Source organism: Lissotriton vulgaris, chromosome 2_1, assembly GCF_964263255.1.
Source record: "Lissotriton vulgaris chromosome 2_1, aLisVul1.2, whole genome shotgun sequence".
NCBI classification, from domain to species: Eukaryota; Metazoa; Chordata; class Amphibia; order Caudata; family Salamandridae; genus Lissotriton; species Lissotriton vulgaris.
Window position 1 is genome coordinate 842,646,164 of NC_141687.1, and position 17,197 is coordinate 842,663,360.

General features: G+C 44.2%; 1 protein-coding gene across 1 annotated transcript in view; it reads right to left on the reverse strand.

The window, feature by feature from the left end:
- Positions 1 to 17,197, reverse strand: part of LOC147731271 (transient receptor potential cation channel subfamily M member 8-like) — a 416,422-nt gene that overhangs the window by 170,216 nt on the left and 229,009 nt on the right. The window contains exon 13 of the mRNA XM_086954174.1: positions 6,207 to 6,309. Coding sequence (XP_086810300.1) covers positions 6,207 to 6,309 — 103 coding nt within the window. The remainder of the gene's footprint in view (positions 1 to 6,206; positions 6,310 to 17,197) is intronic.

A 17,197-nucleotide genomic window follows, 5' to 3' on the forward strand; every position in this document is an offset into this window, starting at 1 on the left:
AACAATAAGGTTGTATACGTAAGGGAAAGAGCAGGCATGGGGGAGATTCAGGGGAGAAGGGGTAGGAGCTGGGGAGGTACACAAAGCATGAAGGAGGGAAAGAGGTGGGGGAGGGAGAGAGACAGAGTATGAAAGAGAATACTTGTGGCGCCTAATCACTTGTAAATCTGACATGTGAATTGGCCTCTGTTTCACCTTTGTGAGGTGCTGTAGCAGTTCTGTGGTAGCCCTTTGTTTTTAGAAAAGCAAAGTTTAAAATATCTGTTTCGGTTTTCTGTTTAAGTATGGCAGGAATGTATTTGCGACTCTTGGCCTATTTAACTGCATTTCAATTTCAAAAGTCAAAAGACTTTGTACAAGAATTTACATCTTCTGAGATCATAAGACTCATTGTTAACAAGAAACCCAAGGAAAATACTTTCAGCTTTCTTGGTAGTGTATGCTGTTATCTGCTTTCAGATGCAAAAGTTGAAAGACTTTTTTTCTTTTTACGATTAACTCTTCTGAAATAAAATAAGATTCCCTGTATTTACCAAGAGGCTCAAAGTATTTGGTTGAGTCATGTTCTTCAAAGAACTCTGTTAAATGCTTTCAGTTTCAAATGGTTGATAAGACTGCACAACAACATTTAACTCTTTCCCGGAAAAAAGACTTGCTTATTCTAAAGTTCCAGTAAAGTAAAAGGATGTATTATTTACCTAAAACAAACTTTGTGAGCAATTCAGTCTTATTTTGCATAAATCAACTCAGATCCCAATAAAATTGATGTTACTTAACAAGCATTGAGGAAATCACAATCCATTGGGATCTATATCATTATTAATGAAGCATCATCTGCAGAGGAAAAGCACAGCTGTTTTGTAGTTTCAAAAATACAATGAATTTGCGTGCTGAAGAAAGCGCAATTGTGAGAAGGTATCACAAGACATATCCATAGAGAGAAGGTTCAAGCTATGTGTATTTTATTCTTTATAAGAGGAACATTGCAGACTAAGTACTATTGTATCATGTGTTTCCTGTTTTGTAGTTTCAAAGACACAATGAATTTGCGTGCTGAAGTAAGCGCAATTGTGAGAAGGTATCACAAGACATATCCATAGAGAGAAGGTTCAAGCTATGTGTATTTTATTCTTTATAAGAGGAACATTGCAGACTAAGTACTATTGTATCATGTGTTTCCTGTTTTGTAGTTTCAAAGACACAATGAATTTGCGTGCTGAAGTAAGCGCAATTGTGAGAAGGTATCACAAGACATATCCATAGAGAGAAGGTTCAAGCTATGTGTATTTTATTCTTTATAAGAGGAACATTGCAGACTAAGTACTATTGTATCATGTGTTTCCTGTTTTGTAGTTTCAAAGACACAATGAATTTGCGTGCTGAAGTAAGCGCAATTGTGAGAAGTTATCACAAGACATATCCAAAGAGAGAAGGTTCAAGCTATGTGTATTTTATTCTTTATAAGAGGAACATTGTAGACTAAATACTATTGTATTATGTCTTTCCTGTTTCATCGTTTCCAGAAGATATATATACATATATATCTGCAAATACCTCGCAGCAGCGACGCTTCCCTGGCGAAACACGAGGCAAGGACCATCTTTTTTCAGCATTCTTATTTTATTCAGCCATTAGACAGGTAGTCATAACGCGTTTCGGCCGTCCCAGCGGCCTAGGTCACATGGCATTACAGATTGCTTTTGCCCTTTTTAAAGTGATATCGTGCAGTCACATGTTCCAATGATGGACATAAACAAAATACTACATGTATAAATACATATATATTATTTTTCTCTCATCCTTACCATTACAAATGGTAGTTATTAACTGTATAAATACATAAGTTAATTCTGCGTTTTTTGGAGATACATTTACAATTCTCTGTTCACCTATGGGGATATGTTTTAACTTTTCAAACATTTGAATAACAGCATAAATGCTTTTAACTCCCCGAACAAAAAGGATTTTTTACTGAAAGGATTGTATCAACCTTGTCCATCAAATAATTAATAACTATAGTGCATAATCAGTGCTCACCAGTGTGTATTAAATCATAATACAAAAAATAATAATAATCTCTACTATTCCATAATAATAGAGAAAAAAAGATCCAAAAAAGAATAAACTTTATCTAACAGGACCATTCAACAAAAGATGAGTCCATAATGAACATTTTTCCAGCCACTGAGTATTTAGATAAAGAGGTTATATTACCACTTGATATTATTTAGCTTTATAACTACATTTCTCAACTTCAACTACATTATTGCACAAGCTGTTTGCCATAAATGATTAATGGCATCAACATAAAGTGACTTCGTGTCAATTGCTATAATTTTCAATAAAGTGACATTGTGTCAAAAAAGTGCAATAAGAATAAAGTGACTGGTGCTAAGGGATTACAATGAATTATATAGGATATATATATATCCACGCTACCGTTTCCGTTTCTCTCACAGAAATTCGGGCACACAGGAGGCAACCGTTGACATAATTTAATTTGGCAAAATGTACGGTAAATAACAAACGCGTTTCAGAATCAATCCTTTGTCAGTGACGAAGGATTGATTCCGAAACGCGTCTAAACTGGGTCTAAACTGGGGTGGCATGGTGAGAAAAAGAATGATGGATTTAACCCAGATCTCTTAACTGGAGGTGAATGTTTTGATTTGTTCTGCATTCAGTTCATCAATTATCTGTCTTTTGTTTCTCGCCCTAAGTGCGCCTGGTATGACCAGACGTGGGTCCTGGGCTCACTGTGCCACTGGATTCAAGCTATCCTGGCTGATGAGGGGTGAAACCCCGAAATCGGTCCTAGGATGCTTGTTTCTGGTCCAGAGAGGACCTGGCTTGGCAGTTCGGGCTGGGGTGTTCCAATGAGGCTAAGGGTCAAGTCTGATTTGCATATGGCCAGGTCTAAACTGGGGTGGCATGGTGAGCAAAAGAATGATGAATTTAACCCAGATCTCTTGACTGGGGTGAATGATTTGATTTGTTCTGCATTCCATTCATCAATTGTGTGTCTTTTGCTTTCTCGCCCTAAGTGCGCCAGGTATGACCAGACGTGGGTCCTGAGCTCACTGTGCCACTGGATTCAAGCTATCCTGGCTGATGAGGGGTGAAACCCCGAAATCGGTCCTAGGATGCTCATTTTTGGGTCCAGGGAGGACCTGGCTTGGCAATTCGGGCTGGACTGTTCCCATGAGGCACTGGGTCAAGACTGGTTTGCATACGGCCAGGACTAAACTGGGATGGCATGGTGAGCAAAAGAATGATGAATTTAACCCAGATCTCTTGACTGGGGGTGAAAGTTTTGTTTTTTTCTGCATTTTGTTCGTCAATTGTCTGTCTTTTGCCTCCAAATGAAATTACAATCAACATGAGCTTCATTCTCATTATTGATGATGCCATTTAGAACCCTGACACTGTAGCGGGAAGCAACCCCATTATTGACAGTTAACATGTTCCACACCCTCACTCTTTTCTCCCAATAATACAAGGGAAGATAGATATTCAATTGGATGTAATCCTCCATCAGAGCAAAGTCATAAAATCAAACATTTTTTTAAAGTGTGTGTGTGTTAATGCATGTGTGTTTGTGTGCTTTCTCACCTCACTTGGTTCTAAAAATAAAACAATCGCCCTACACTGGAGAATAACGCAGATAGAGCTGTTGCAACAATACGATGGATTATACATACCAGTGCCTTATTTTCCTTTATTATATTATTTTACATCTGTAAGCAGTGCATCTACAAAAGATGGGTTTCAGTGGACTTCCCTGAGAACAGTAGCAGAGCTGAGAATCACCTTATAGCCAAATAAAAGCGAGTGATAAGATGAAGTGGGGAATAGCTGGAAGTATTTTTTCTAAAGCGTTGATTCTGACAAAATGAATGTATATATTGCGATTTCCAATGAGTGATTGTATTCAATAGCAAAATGCAAGATGGTGCGATTAACAGGAGGAAAGAGGAAAGAAGGACTGGGGAGAAGGCGATAAGGTTAATAAGAAGTACATGTGTAGTAGGAGGGGCCCTACAAAGATTGACAGTGAGATGGCAGACGGTGGGATGATGGACAGAGGTATGATGGCATTGACATGATGGACACCAAGAAGAGGGTGTTTATTAGCAGCCATTATGGACCTATATTTTTCTCTCTTTGCCCCTTTCTCACCCAGGGCTAGACTGGAGAACCAAAAGCAGCTCTAGCAAGAATACTCAAATCAGTCCCTTTACCTTCATCTCCTTCCACAATACTTCGCTTTCCATTCATCCTCTCTCTCTCTCTCTCTCTCTCTCTCTTTCTTTCTCTCTTTCTCTCTCTCTTTCTCCCTTTCTCTCTCTTTCTCTCTCTCTCTCTCTCTCTCTCTCTTTCCTCTCCTATCCTGATTTTTGTCTGCCTTCGGGATTGCTATCTTTCTACCTTTCCCCTCTCTCCCTCTCTTTCTCTCTTTTTTGACGCCTCCCCTTCCTGTTGGAATTAACCTTGTGGAGCTTAGAACAGTGACAGAGGCACTAAGAGCAGCCCTGGGCTTTCAAAACTGGCCACTAAGGGCTACACCCCATTAAGAAAATGCATGGTGGAATAAAAAGACCTGTCTGACCTGCAAGACTAGGAACCAACATCCCTATTCCACTGTGCAACAACATCCCTATGTTGCACTAAACAAGCATCATAACATTGTTCCTTCCAAAAGAACATTTTGGAAAAAATAGATCATAACTTGCATTTTTTCTTCAGTGTCTACTCAATACTTAGGAAAATTGTTCATGTGCAGCAGCAAAACCAACACATATTGCTGTATCCCACTGGGAACTCTCCCACATTTTGGAGACACAGTTTATCGCTGGAGTGCTATAAAGGCCACACATTTCACCCATGTGTAACATTTTGTTAATTGCTTCTTAACAGTGAAGTGTGAAAGTGTAGTGTGCACATCATGGCCCAGATTAACTAAGAACTTGGGTTGCCACTGCGTCACTCAACCGGATGCTAGGCAATGCAAACCCTTAAGTCTGATCCACTAAGTAATGCAAAGCCACCATGCGTGGCCCTAGGGGCTTAATAAATCTAGAGTAAAGCAAAGCAGTGCAAGTCGTTGCCTTGCGTTACTTTGCATCTGGAAGGTGGTCTCTGGCTGCAGTGTAAACCTGGAAAAGCATCAAATGGTAATCCATCCCAACAGAGGGCCTGATTCTGTTCTCCGTCGCAAGGGCTCTGAATCGGATTTGGTTTTACCTAAACCGATCCGGAGCCCTTGTTTCTGACCGATTCGTTCCCAATTCCGAATGACCAAGTACAATGCCTAGAAACCCTTAGCACTGACCAAATTGGTTCCGGAAGGCATGCAGAGAGATAGAACCCTCCGGAGCCGAATCGTACAGCTCTATGGAGTAGGTTTACCAAGCAAGCAAGTACAATGAACGATTCGGACATCCTTTACGATTCGTTTTGCCGGGATCTAAAAGGCTGATGGAATCGGTCTTTGGGGGCCCATAGCAGGCCACCCTTCACCTGGGGCCCTCCGAATTGTGCCATTGGGGGTACCCATAGGTCCCCCCTTTCAGACCATGCATAGGGTGGCAGGCACCAAGGGGTGTCCACCACAGGGTGCACAATGATCCCCAACCACTCATTTTGTCAATGGGAGCCTGTGTACACGTTCAGTACACAGGCTCCCATTGAAGTCAATGGGAGTCCGACCAAATCATATCTGGATGAATTCAAATGCATCATACATTTCTTCGTCGGACTCCCCTGACACGAGTTGGATGGAAAGCATTCCGGATATGAGTCGTTCGGTTTGCTTTCCGAACTAGATCGGAATCGGGTCCAGAGATGTATTGATAGAAATATGTTTATTTCCTCTTTCTCTGTGTGCTGTAATCTGTAGCACACATTTAAAGAGGAAAATGCCTCTGATGACTGTTTTTGTGCAGGAACATGTCCCTTCCTGCACAACACCAATCCTACCTGTAACACAGGCACCCTTGCACCGTGGCACAAGGGTGTCTGCGTTGGCGCCAGAGCAGAAAGAGCAATAATGCACCATATCTTAGTAAGTATAGTGCATTATTGCCCTCTCCATTTGATGCAGCACAGCAAGTCATCTTACTGTGCCGCAAGTTAGTAAATCTAGGCCCACGCATGAAATTATCACAGATGCAATACACTCATGGGGGCACTATCTCCTTGCTTACCTTTGTACAATGCTGAGGAAATAGTGTTACTGACAGACTCGTCTCCAGCCTCTTCCATTTTCATCACTGTTAAAAGATTCATTTTGGACAGGATGTCTTTGATCTGAAAAATATGAATAAAACATGACTTTTCTCATGACAGAAAACAAGTTGATCGCCAGATAAAAAGCTTGAAGAAATCTAAGCAGAGAAATTGCAGAAAACAGGTGAAGATAATCATTTTTAATCAGTTCTTGATCCTCAGATGCAACATTTTCTTAAACAGCATCTCCATCCTCTCGTGCCCTTTTTTATAGTAATCATGCCATCTGAATGACTTGCCCAAAATGCTTTTGAATACATTGATGGGACTGGGAGTTGCAAGACCCGCCTTTAAATGTCACCTGCTCCTGCGCTCTTTAAAGTACTACCTTCTATCAACCCTTCTGGATGGCCTCATTCATTTTCTAGCATTCCACAGGAAAACTAAAGCTCCTGGACTCCTGGCCTCTCTCAGAGGGCCCTTTCGGATTATGGTGGAGTGACATGTGCTGCTCCACGTGTCGTCCGTTCTCAACCCAAGAGTAGTATCCGTATTCTGCATTGTGATGTGGTCATGGCGCTTACCTGACTGTGAACGGCAGCAAAAGGGATTGCGCCGTCACAGCTGTTGTTAATAAAGGGTGTTGGGCTAATTGGTTAATTGGGGGTGGGATTTGTTTGCCTAATAAAAGAGTCTTGGTTCGGCCAGGACGATGAACAGTCTTACCTGCGTGTCTCTGTGATTACTTCCTGCAGACATAACATCTTGGCGACGAAGGTTCGGAGTGTTGCGAAGCTGTTCTCCCGCTTTTCTTCTGGTGCAGCAGTGGATTGGTGGTGTTTCTACATGACGATTTGCTATCTGTTCAGCGTTGTGGGCGCCTGGTCCGGCGTTTTCCTTGCTCCGTGACCGGTGAGAGGTAGTTTCCCTCCCTCGCCTGGCCTGACGGTGTGTGGGGGCGTGGTCGGAGCCGTCTCTGTGTGTATGCTGGTGGGCCAGCTGGTTCACGGCCATCGACGGAGCTTTAGCTGTCATAGTCAGCACTGTCCTGCTTCTTGCTGAACAATGTCTCCTGCTCCCTGCTGAATGCGACTTGAAGTTACAGTGGCTGTCTTTGCTTGTGCCAATCTTGGAGGTCTGACAGGCTGCTTCTATCATCTTTGATGCCGGCTGACCTGGCGAAGTTCCCTGGTGGGGTTTCACTGGACCTGGGACAGTATTGTGCAGTTTTGCTGGGTCTATTGTGGCTGGAGTGCCCGGCTGGTGCGGGCATTCTTCCTGCACTTTGGGCACGCTTGGTGATTCGTTCAGGAGAGTGCAGTCATGTCCACGGTTCCCCCGGTGGAACACTTCTTGCTGGATGGCCCCCCGTCTGCGCAGGCTGCACGGTGGAAGGAGTGGGTAGATCGCTTGGAAACCTACTTTGAGGCCATTGATCTGGATGTGGAGAGGAGGCGTCCAATGCTATTGCATCTTGGTGGGGCAGCTATTCATCGGCAGGGGCGGTCGGTGGTGGAGAAGACGCCTCATACTTATGACACTCTGAAGCAGGCCCTGACTGCGCACTTTGAGCCTCTGGCGAATCCTGATTATGAAAGGTTTCTGCTACGCCAGGCAAGGCAGTTGCCCACCGAATCTGTGGATGTCTTCTTTGCCCGATTGCGGGTGTTGGCCAGCACATGTAGGTTGCCCAATGCGGCAGATGAGATACGGGCCCAATTCATACAGGGCTGTTATTCCAGCAAGCTGCGAGAGGCAATACTACAGGTGCCTAATATGCCGATGGAGGATATGTTGACCCGTGGTCGGTCAAAAGAACTTTCAAAGGTTAGGGCGGTCCATATGGATGCCGCTCTCCAACAAGTGGTGAAGACGGAACCAGTAAATGCTATGAGGGTTCAAGGGTCAGAGAAACAGAAGATGATGCCTCATAAGATGGACAGACGGCGGATATGCTATGGATGTGGGGGCTCATTTCCTCATTCTGGGACCTGCCCGGCGATTGGGAAGCGGTGTTCCAATTGCAATAAAGTGAACCATTTTGCAAAAGTATGTCGCTCGTCTTCTGTCCGGGGGTCTATTCCTGCGACTTCCGCCCAAGTATATGCTGCCCTTCCTGAGTTGGAAGATATGGATGATGATGGAGAGGTCATCCATGTGCTGCATGCTCTACAGCCTGGGGGTGCAGTACGGAGGGGTTTGCCCAAATGTGATGTCAAGGTGGATGGTCATTTGGTGCCGGCTCTGATTGACACTGGCGCATCCATTAATGTAATGGCTGAATCCATGATGAAGGGACTGCCAAGCTTACCAGTGTTGAGTGGTACGTCCGTTAAAGTGTTTGCTTTTATAGCCAGTGAGCCCCTTGTGTTAGCCGGGGTATTTTCTGCGGTGGTTTCTCATGGCACCCAATATGTGGAAACAGATATATATGTCACCAAGGAGGGTCATGGGATGCTGTTAAGCTGTCAGACCGCTGAGAACTTACATCTGGTGGTCTTTGCACTGGCTATTCATCAATGGACTATGGAGGACTTGTTAAGTCAGTACTCGCAACTGTTTGAAGGCATAGGTTGTCTGAAGGACCGGATGATCAAGTTGCACATTGATGAGTCTGTTCGACCAGTGGCACTACGCCATAGGCGGGTGGCTTTCCATCTTCGGCCGAAGGTGGAGGCGGAGTTAATAAACTTGGAATAAGCTGGTATTATTGAGAAAGCAGTGGGTCCGACTCCGTGGGTATCCCCAATTGTAGTTGCCCGCAAACCTAAACAGCCTGGAGAGGTCAGGATTTGTGTGGACATGCGATTACCCAATCTGGCAATTAAACGTGAGCGTCATTTTACTCCTACAGTTGATGATATCGTGGTGGAACTCAGCGGGTCCAGGTGGTTTTCTAAAATGGATCTCCCCGCCGGATATCATCAGTTGATGCTTGACCCTGCTTCCCGAGGAATTACCACTTTTTCCACCCACGTTGGGCTCAGGCGTTATAAACGATTGAGTTTTGGCATCTCTAGTGCTGCTGAAGTGTTTCAGGACACTATTCGAGGAGTGCTGGCAGGACTGGAAGGAGTAATTAATGTCAGCGATGACATTTTGGTTCGTTCTCCCACTTTGGATGGGCATCATAGACATCTGAAGGGCGTATTCCAACGTTTGCTGGATCATGGTTTAACTTTACATAGAGAGAAATGTGAATTTTTGAGAACTGACATTTCATTTTTTGGTTACCGATTTTCACAGGATGGTGTATCTCCTGATCCTTTGAAAGTGTGTGATATACAGACTGCAGCGGCTCCTGTCAATGTGTCTGGGGTGAGAAGTTTCATGGGCATGGTGAACTATTGTGAACGCTTTATCCCCGGATTGTCTACTTTGACAGCCCCTTTGCGTGAACTTACAAAATCCAATGTTCCATGGGATTGGGGTTCTGAGCAGGAATCTGCATTTCAAGCTACAAAACGGGCATTATCTGCAGACACTACCTTGGCTTATTTCAATCCGGCATTAGATTCAAAACTTGCTGTGGATGCCAGTCCTGGTGGATTGGGGGCAGTACTATCTCAGCGTCAAACTAATGGGGAATTGGCTCCTGCGGCATATGCCAGTCATGCTTTGACTGCTACTGAGCAGAGGTACTCTCACATAGAAAAGGAGGCCATTGCGGTGCTGTGGGGATGTCGTCATTTCCATTTGTACTTATATGGTCAGCCTTTCGTAGTCTACACGGACCATATCCACTCATTCCTCTATTTATGGGTTCTTCATCAAAGCCACCACCACGGATTGAGAAGTGGATTCTGCAGTTGCAGGATTACTGTTTGACGGTGGTTTTTCGTCCTGGGGCGTTGAATCCATCTGATTATTTGTCCCGGCACTTTCGACCTGCCTCAGTGTTGGAGGCAAGGGATGCCGAGGAGACCGAGGAATATGTACGGATGGTGGTTGAGCGGTCTCGGCCTCTCCCAATCTCTTTGGAGGAAGTTGTGGATGCCACTGTCCATGACGGGTGTCTTCAGTTATGCCTGGCTGCCGTTGGGACTGGAAAGTGGAACGGAGTCCTAAGTGCCGCCAAGTGCCGTACGGATGACGCTCGATCTACTTTGGTGGCGTTATTTCAGGTCCGAAGTGAATTGACTTGTTCCCCGGAGGGATGTTTACTGAGGGGATCAAGGCTGGTGATTCCGGCCAGTTTGCAACAGCGAGTGGTAGATCTGGCTCATGTGGTCCATCAGGGGGTAGTGAAGACGAAGTCCCGTTTGAGATCTAAGTTGTGGTTTCCTGGTCTGGACTCTCTGGTGGAGAACACTGTTTTGGGCTGTGCACTGTGTCAGGCTGCTGGGGGAGGAGATGCTCCCGCTCCAATCATCACTGAGGAGGTTCCTTCTTTTCCTTGGCAGAGAGCTAGTGCTGACTTCGGGTGTTTACCTGACGGTCGTCACATGTTGGTGGTGATCGATGACTTTTTCAAATATCCCGAAGTGGAGATTATGGACATTACCACTGCAAGTCGCACAATTCCTTTGTTCGATAAAATTATGGCAACCCATGGCTTAATTTCTGAACTGCTGACTGACAATGGACCCCCTTTTTCTAGTCATGAGTTTTCTTCTTATCTTCAGTTCAGGGGTGTTGTACATCGTAGGGTGACTCCGTTATGGCCTCAAGCCAATGGGGAGGTTGAACGTTTTATGCGGATTTTGAATAAGACCCTTAGGATAGCTGTTACAGACCGCCAGGACTTGGATTGTGCTATCTTTTTGTTTCTGAAAGAGTACCGGCTGACACCTCATTCAACTACTAAAGTCAGTCCTATGTCATTGTGTATGAACCGCCGCCTATGGGTGACTTTGTGCCAGTGTTGGAGTCTCATCCAGCCAGTTATGCTGACGTGGCAGAAGAACTGAGAAACCGGCAGACGAAGAATGACAAAGTGGCATTGAGCCGAGGGGCTAAGGCCCGGACATTTGATGTTGGTGATGTAGTAATGATGAGGAATAGGCATCGAAAAAGGGAAGTTTAGTTTGCCATTTGAGCCGAGCCTTGGGTCGTGAAGTCTGTTCATGGAACTAAGATTACTGTATTGAGGGGTGGGGTAACCATATCCAGGAATGTTTCTTTCTTTAAAAAGTTTTATGACAGTGTTAATGATGTTCAGGACAGGAGTCATATTTTGTCTTCAGATGAGAGTTCCGTATCATCAGATTTTGGGGATGATGTACCAGCATGTCTCTCTCCTCCTCCTCTTCCTGCACCTCCTCTTCCTCCTCTTCCTCCTCTGGTCCCGGTGGGGGTGGATGTAGGATTTGGACAGAATGATATAACCCCTGTGTCTCCCGTTGGTGACTTGCCGTTAGGCCCTGAACATGAACCGAGGGGCACGGGTCGCTATCAATTGAGGAATTGTCCTGCCCGTTCCACACGTCTAAGAGATTATGTCACTTATGTAAGATGATGTATTCATTTTGCTTTCATTGTAAATTGGGGTGGAATGTGATGTGGTCATGGCGCTTACCTGACTGTGAATGGCAGCAAAAGGGATTGCGCTGTCACAGCTGTTGTTAATAAAGGGTGTTGGGCTAATTGGCTAATTGGGGGTGGGATTTGTTTGCCTAATAAAAGAGTCTTCGTTCGGCCAGGACGATGAACAGTCTTACCTGCGTGTCTCGGTGATTCCTTCCTGCAGACATAACATGCATGACATCATTTTAGACGCCTGACTGCACAATGCATGAAGATTAATAAAAACATTTATGACCCTCTTGTAATGCCATGTTATTTCATACAAACCTATCTCATATTTTCTTATGCTATGTTTAACTACGAGGTTTTGTGCAGCACACATTCTTCCTTTGGTGTTGCCTCGTGAACTTTTGAAAGTGCAGTGAGTTTCTGCGGTTGTCTGCACAAACCACAGCATGTGATGCTGTGTTACTGGCCCTGTGTTGTTTCTATTTGAATATCTTGGCTACATCACCTGACCACTACATCATCTCCACTACATCGTCCGGCATTCATTTGTTTCATGTGAGTTTGCTAAGCAAAAGAGTTATTTAAAAAAAATAGGTTGGAGTAAGGTTACTTTAAATACAGCCCGGTAGGTGTTTTCGGGAGGGTTCCTCCAAAACGGTGCAAAGCCCTACGATGTGTTGGAGATGACAAAGTAATACACAACCTTCGAGTGGAAGGCGGTCGGGGGAGAGGAGTGATCACAGCCATCCTGCAGGGGCGGCTCTAGGTTCATGGTGGCCCTGGGCAGGGAGCGTAGGTAGGGGGCCCCGGAAGAGAGGGTCCGGGTGGGGCGGAGCGCGGAGGCCAGTGAAGAGGGGGGGTCATGGTGTTTGGAAGTTGTATAGAGGCAGAGGCCACCAAATCCCTGCCAGGGGTCCCCACAAAAATATGTATCCATCCTCAGAGGATTATTATATTAAGGATATATATTGATGTGGTGGCCCCTGGGATTTGGTGGCCCTGTGCAGGTGCACAGCTTGCACATGCCTAAGGCCGGCCCTGGGCAATGACCCTGATACAGCGCCAGACTGACGGCTCCATCCAATCCCCCCTCCCCCCAACCTTGCACCGTTACAGGTATGGTCCTGGTATGTTCCTTAATTCCATAATTCAAGTTCTATTTATGACGCAGCTCAGCACCTACAGAGGATTATACACCAACATCATGGATAATACAGGCTCAACATCCATTTTACTTACATTTGTCCATAGGTATCAATACTCATTGCCCTACACACATAGATGAACTACCTGGTCACAATGTCTAGTTGGCGACAGGTGGGATGAGGTGGAATTGGTTAGGTTCACCTGGACAAATATGTAAGATGTATATGGTTTTGTTTATCTCAATGAGACGGAATTGCAACACTCAATCCCTTTTAATGCACAATACTCATACACCAGATTGTTATTTCATGTTTCTGAAGTGTACCTGTATGATGTCATGATTTGCCTAAGCCAACAAGTGAATTTATTAAAATGCAATAAAGTGTTTCTTTAAAAAAAAAAAAGGCAATACACAACTTTCTACCTTGGTTAAGTGCCATTACATTAATTTAGTTGTGGGTTTAAGATTTGGTGTCTTAGGGTACAGAATGGCAGCATAGGCAAGTCATAGGGTAGTAGATAAGCCTGTTCCCCAGAAGATGCAGGTGTTATTCCTCATGGGGATTGTTGGGTACCTAACTATATGGAATGTGGCATATCGGACCTTGTTGGATGTGTGTAAGGCGCTCTGTATCATGTGTCCGGTTGGGTCTCACTGTAGTGTATCATGGTGGAAGCCGACCTGTGAGAGCACTGGTAGCATTGATTGGAAGTTGTGCAGGATATATTGGAGTGGGATTGTCTAAAGTGCTCTGCTATATTAGATGCCTATGTGTGCTATCTCTAAGGGTAGGGCTGTTGGAATGCATTCTGTCTGTTTCAAATGTGTCCTGTCTGATGTATTCTGCTGAAACTTTGTGTGTTCTATTTCTTAAAGGCGTCTGCTGTTGTTTTGAGCCACTTGATATGTGATTACATGGCATGAGTGGCTTGTGATGAATGTGGGTGAAATGTTCTGTTTAAAGTGTCCTGTTTGATAGTGAGGTGGTTCGTGGTAGCAATGAAGAAAGTAGAAAATATTACATATTTTCACTGAGATAATACACCTTTAAAGCTGTGCCAGTCTCACGTTTCCATGTATACGATTGTGAATGTCCTCTGACGTTTTTTCAGATTGAAATTTCCACTGTAAACAGAGTGCAACCTTACTGTGCATTTGCGCTGTTTTATTTTCAATAGCTATGACATTTTTCGCCTTCCTTTACACCCTACGAGGTTTGGAGATGTTCTGTCAATCTGTCTGCCACGCTAGAAGGGGATTTACTCCAACTCTTTTCAGGAGCAATTCTAAGACCATCTACAGGGTGGTAAAGGTTCACAAAGGAGTTTTTGAATGCTCACCAACTCACCAACTTAGGTGTTATTGGGGTTTGGAGCTTGCATAGATCTTACTTCTTTATCATCGTACACATGTGTGGAATACATACACATAGTTAATGTATTTATAGTTGAGAGGTCACCGTTTGTGACTGTATAGAAGCCACTTGCTAACGTTATCCTGATTTAGAGTGCAAATGGTTTGTGAATCAGGCCCTCTGTATTTTGCTTCAGTTCCACAACGTCACACAGCATCATAATTCAGTGTCAAGCAAATTGTGAGAATGGCATTCATTTTGCCTAGCTTGTTGCTAATTGTATCAGTTTGTAATCTTATATGATGCTTCCTCATCTAATCTTGGATATATACCTCGCTGGCCAATTATCAGAATCACATCACATCCCAGTTTCATCAGTGAATACATTCATTTCTCTCTTTCACAAAGTACAAAAAGACAAGAGCCATAGTACACTGAACCCCAATGCCATGGGGTATTCTAAATATAGAACATGAGGGAAAATATGAGGAGGAAGACCCATAGCACCAATCAAACATCCACTCACAGACACACACAGTCACTCCCACACCTACTCACAGAACCACACAGCTACTCGCAGACCCATACAGTCTCTCACACACCCACTCACCAACTTATACAGCCACTTACACACCCACTCACAAAGGCTACAAGTTAGGAAATACAATTTAAAAAACGATAGAAATTAATTTAAAAAAACAAAGGTTACAGGGATGTTATAGTTAGGAAATAACGCACAAACCATAGAAATTCAGTGAAACAAACAAAGGGTACGATGACATTATAGTTAGGCTCAGATTTCACTTATACAAAACCAGTGATATTCAGTAGTTATAGTTGCCTGAGTTACCTATAACTAATGCCCCCGCAATGAATTGCTTATGACCTCACATATTACATCACTCATGACATCGTCAGTAATATCATTGATGACATCTCTGATGACATCTCAATTGAAATCACACACCTATACTACTGCTCACACCCACACTCACTCATCCAGAGCCACTCATACACTCACTCACCCCTACAGCCACTCACTTACTCATACATCAAGTCACTCCCACAGCCACTCATACTGCTACTCATAAACCCACTTATTCACCCATACAGTCACTCACAACCACACTCACTTATCCATACAGCCTCTCAAAAAAAACACTCACTCACCCATAACCATTTATATACACATTCACACATCCATACAAACACCCATACCACCACTCACTCACACAGACACTCACTCTCCAATACAGTAACTCACATACCCACTCAGTTAACCAAAAAGAAAACACTCAAACAGCCACGCACGCTCCCATACAGCCACTTACATACCCAGTCACCCATACAGACACTCACACAGCCACTCATCCACACATACAGCCACTCACACAGCCACTCACTCACCCCTACACCCACTCATACACCCACCCACTCACCAATACAGCCACTTACTCACTCATACAGCTACTTATACACCAACTTATTCACCCATACAGGTACTCAGACACCTACTTATTTACCCATACAACCACTCACACACCCACTCACACACCCATAGAGCCACACACACACTCACTCACACAGATACAGACAGTCACACAACCACTCAGATCACGTTAGAAATAGTATCACTTTTTAGTAGTACAGAAAGAATAATAATTTAATTTATGCATTGGCTTAGTATATATTGTTAAGTCTCCAAAACGTTTGTGAAATACTTACAATTACTGGATTATGTCATCAGTGATGTCACCGAACATGTCATGAGTGATGTAATATGTAAGGTCATAAGCAGTGCATTGCGGGGGCGTAAGCTATAGTTAACGCAGGAAACTATAACTGCTGAATTTCAATGGTTTTGTACATGTGAAATCTGAGCCTAACTATAACGTCCCTGTAATCTATGGCTTTTTCAGTGAATTTTGAAGGATTTTCCAATTGTATAGGTCCATTCAATGTCACTGAGACCATATCACCATACCCACAAGGAACTTCTCGAGTGTGATTTGTTTTACACACTGCTGGCGCTCATGTTGCAAAGGCACTGTCTGAACCTGGCGACCACACTGTTCATCACTGCCCTTTACTAACTGTTAGCTGCATATGCAGTGCACTCTACTTCTAATCATGCAAAGTTCCTTCTAGAGTCCCACACTGCCCGCCCTTTTGTCTGGGGTGAGTTGCTCAAATATAACCCACACATGACAAAACTCTCGCTCAGCTGAAATCACTGCATGGAATCACAATTATCCCATAGGCTAAGGGCCTATGGGATCATTGTGGCGGCCGTGGCGGGGTGATGAGATGCCAATGAAACCATTATCCTGCCAGACATGCTGATCAATGTTTTTCAGGTATGAGTGGCACTGTGCTCCCCACTGGAACACTAATTTGTTCTTATCTTGCCGATGCAGACCCAGCAAGTGTACTTTCAACTTCTCCTTGCCGACATGTCCGAAGTGAATAGGGGAAGGGGAGAACAAGGACCCACCGTGTGCACCATCTCAGACTTAGGTCCTCCTTCATCTGCAGAACGACATTTGAAGACCACAGAGAGAGACTTACGGAACTAATAATAGCTGTTAATAGCCTTAAGTACTCTCTAGAGCCTAATTTGGATTCATTGATGATTGATGTAGAGTTCCTTTGTGAGGACCATAAACAACTAAACGATAGAGTAAAAGTCTCCGAAACAGAATTGGCCACAATTTGTCCATCTGTGACGGAACACCGGGAACAGATTGAGATGCTGCAGAAAGAGGTGGCTCATCTACAGGCTAGGACTGATGATGTCATCTACTGGCTACGGCTGATGATGCTGAGGGGCGCTTCCGCCAGAACAATATTCGAGTGGTGGGCCTTCCTGAGGGCACGGAAGCCCCAAGCATTGAGCTGTACTTTGAAACATGGCTAGCGGAGCAAGTATTGAGAGGGAATATCTTCAAGTTATTTTCTATAGAAAGTGCTCATAGAGTACCAGGGCATCCAAC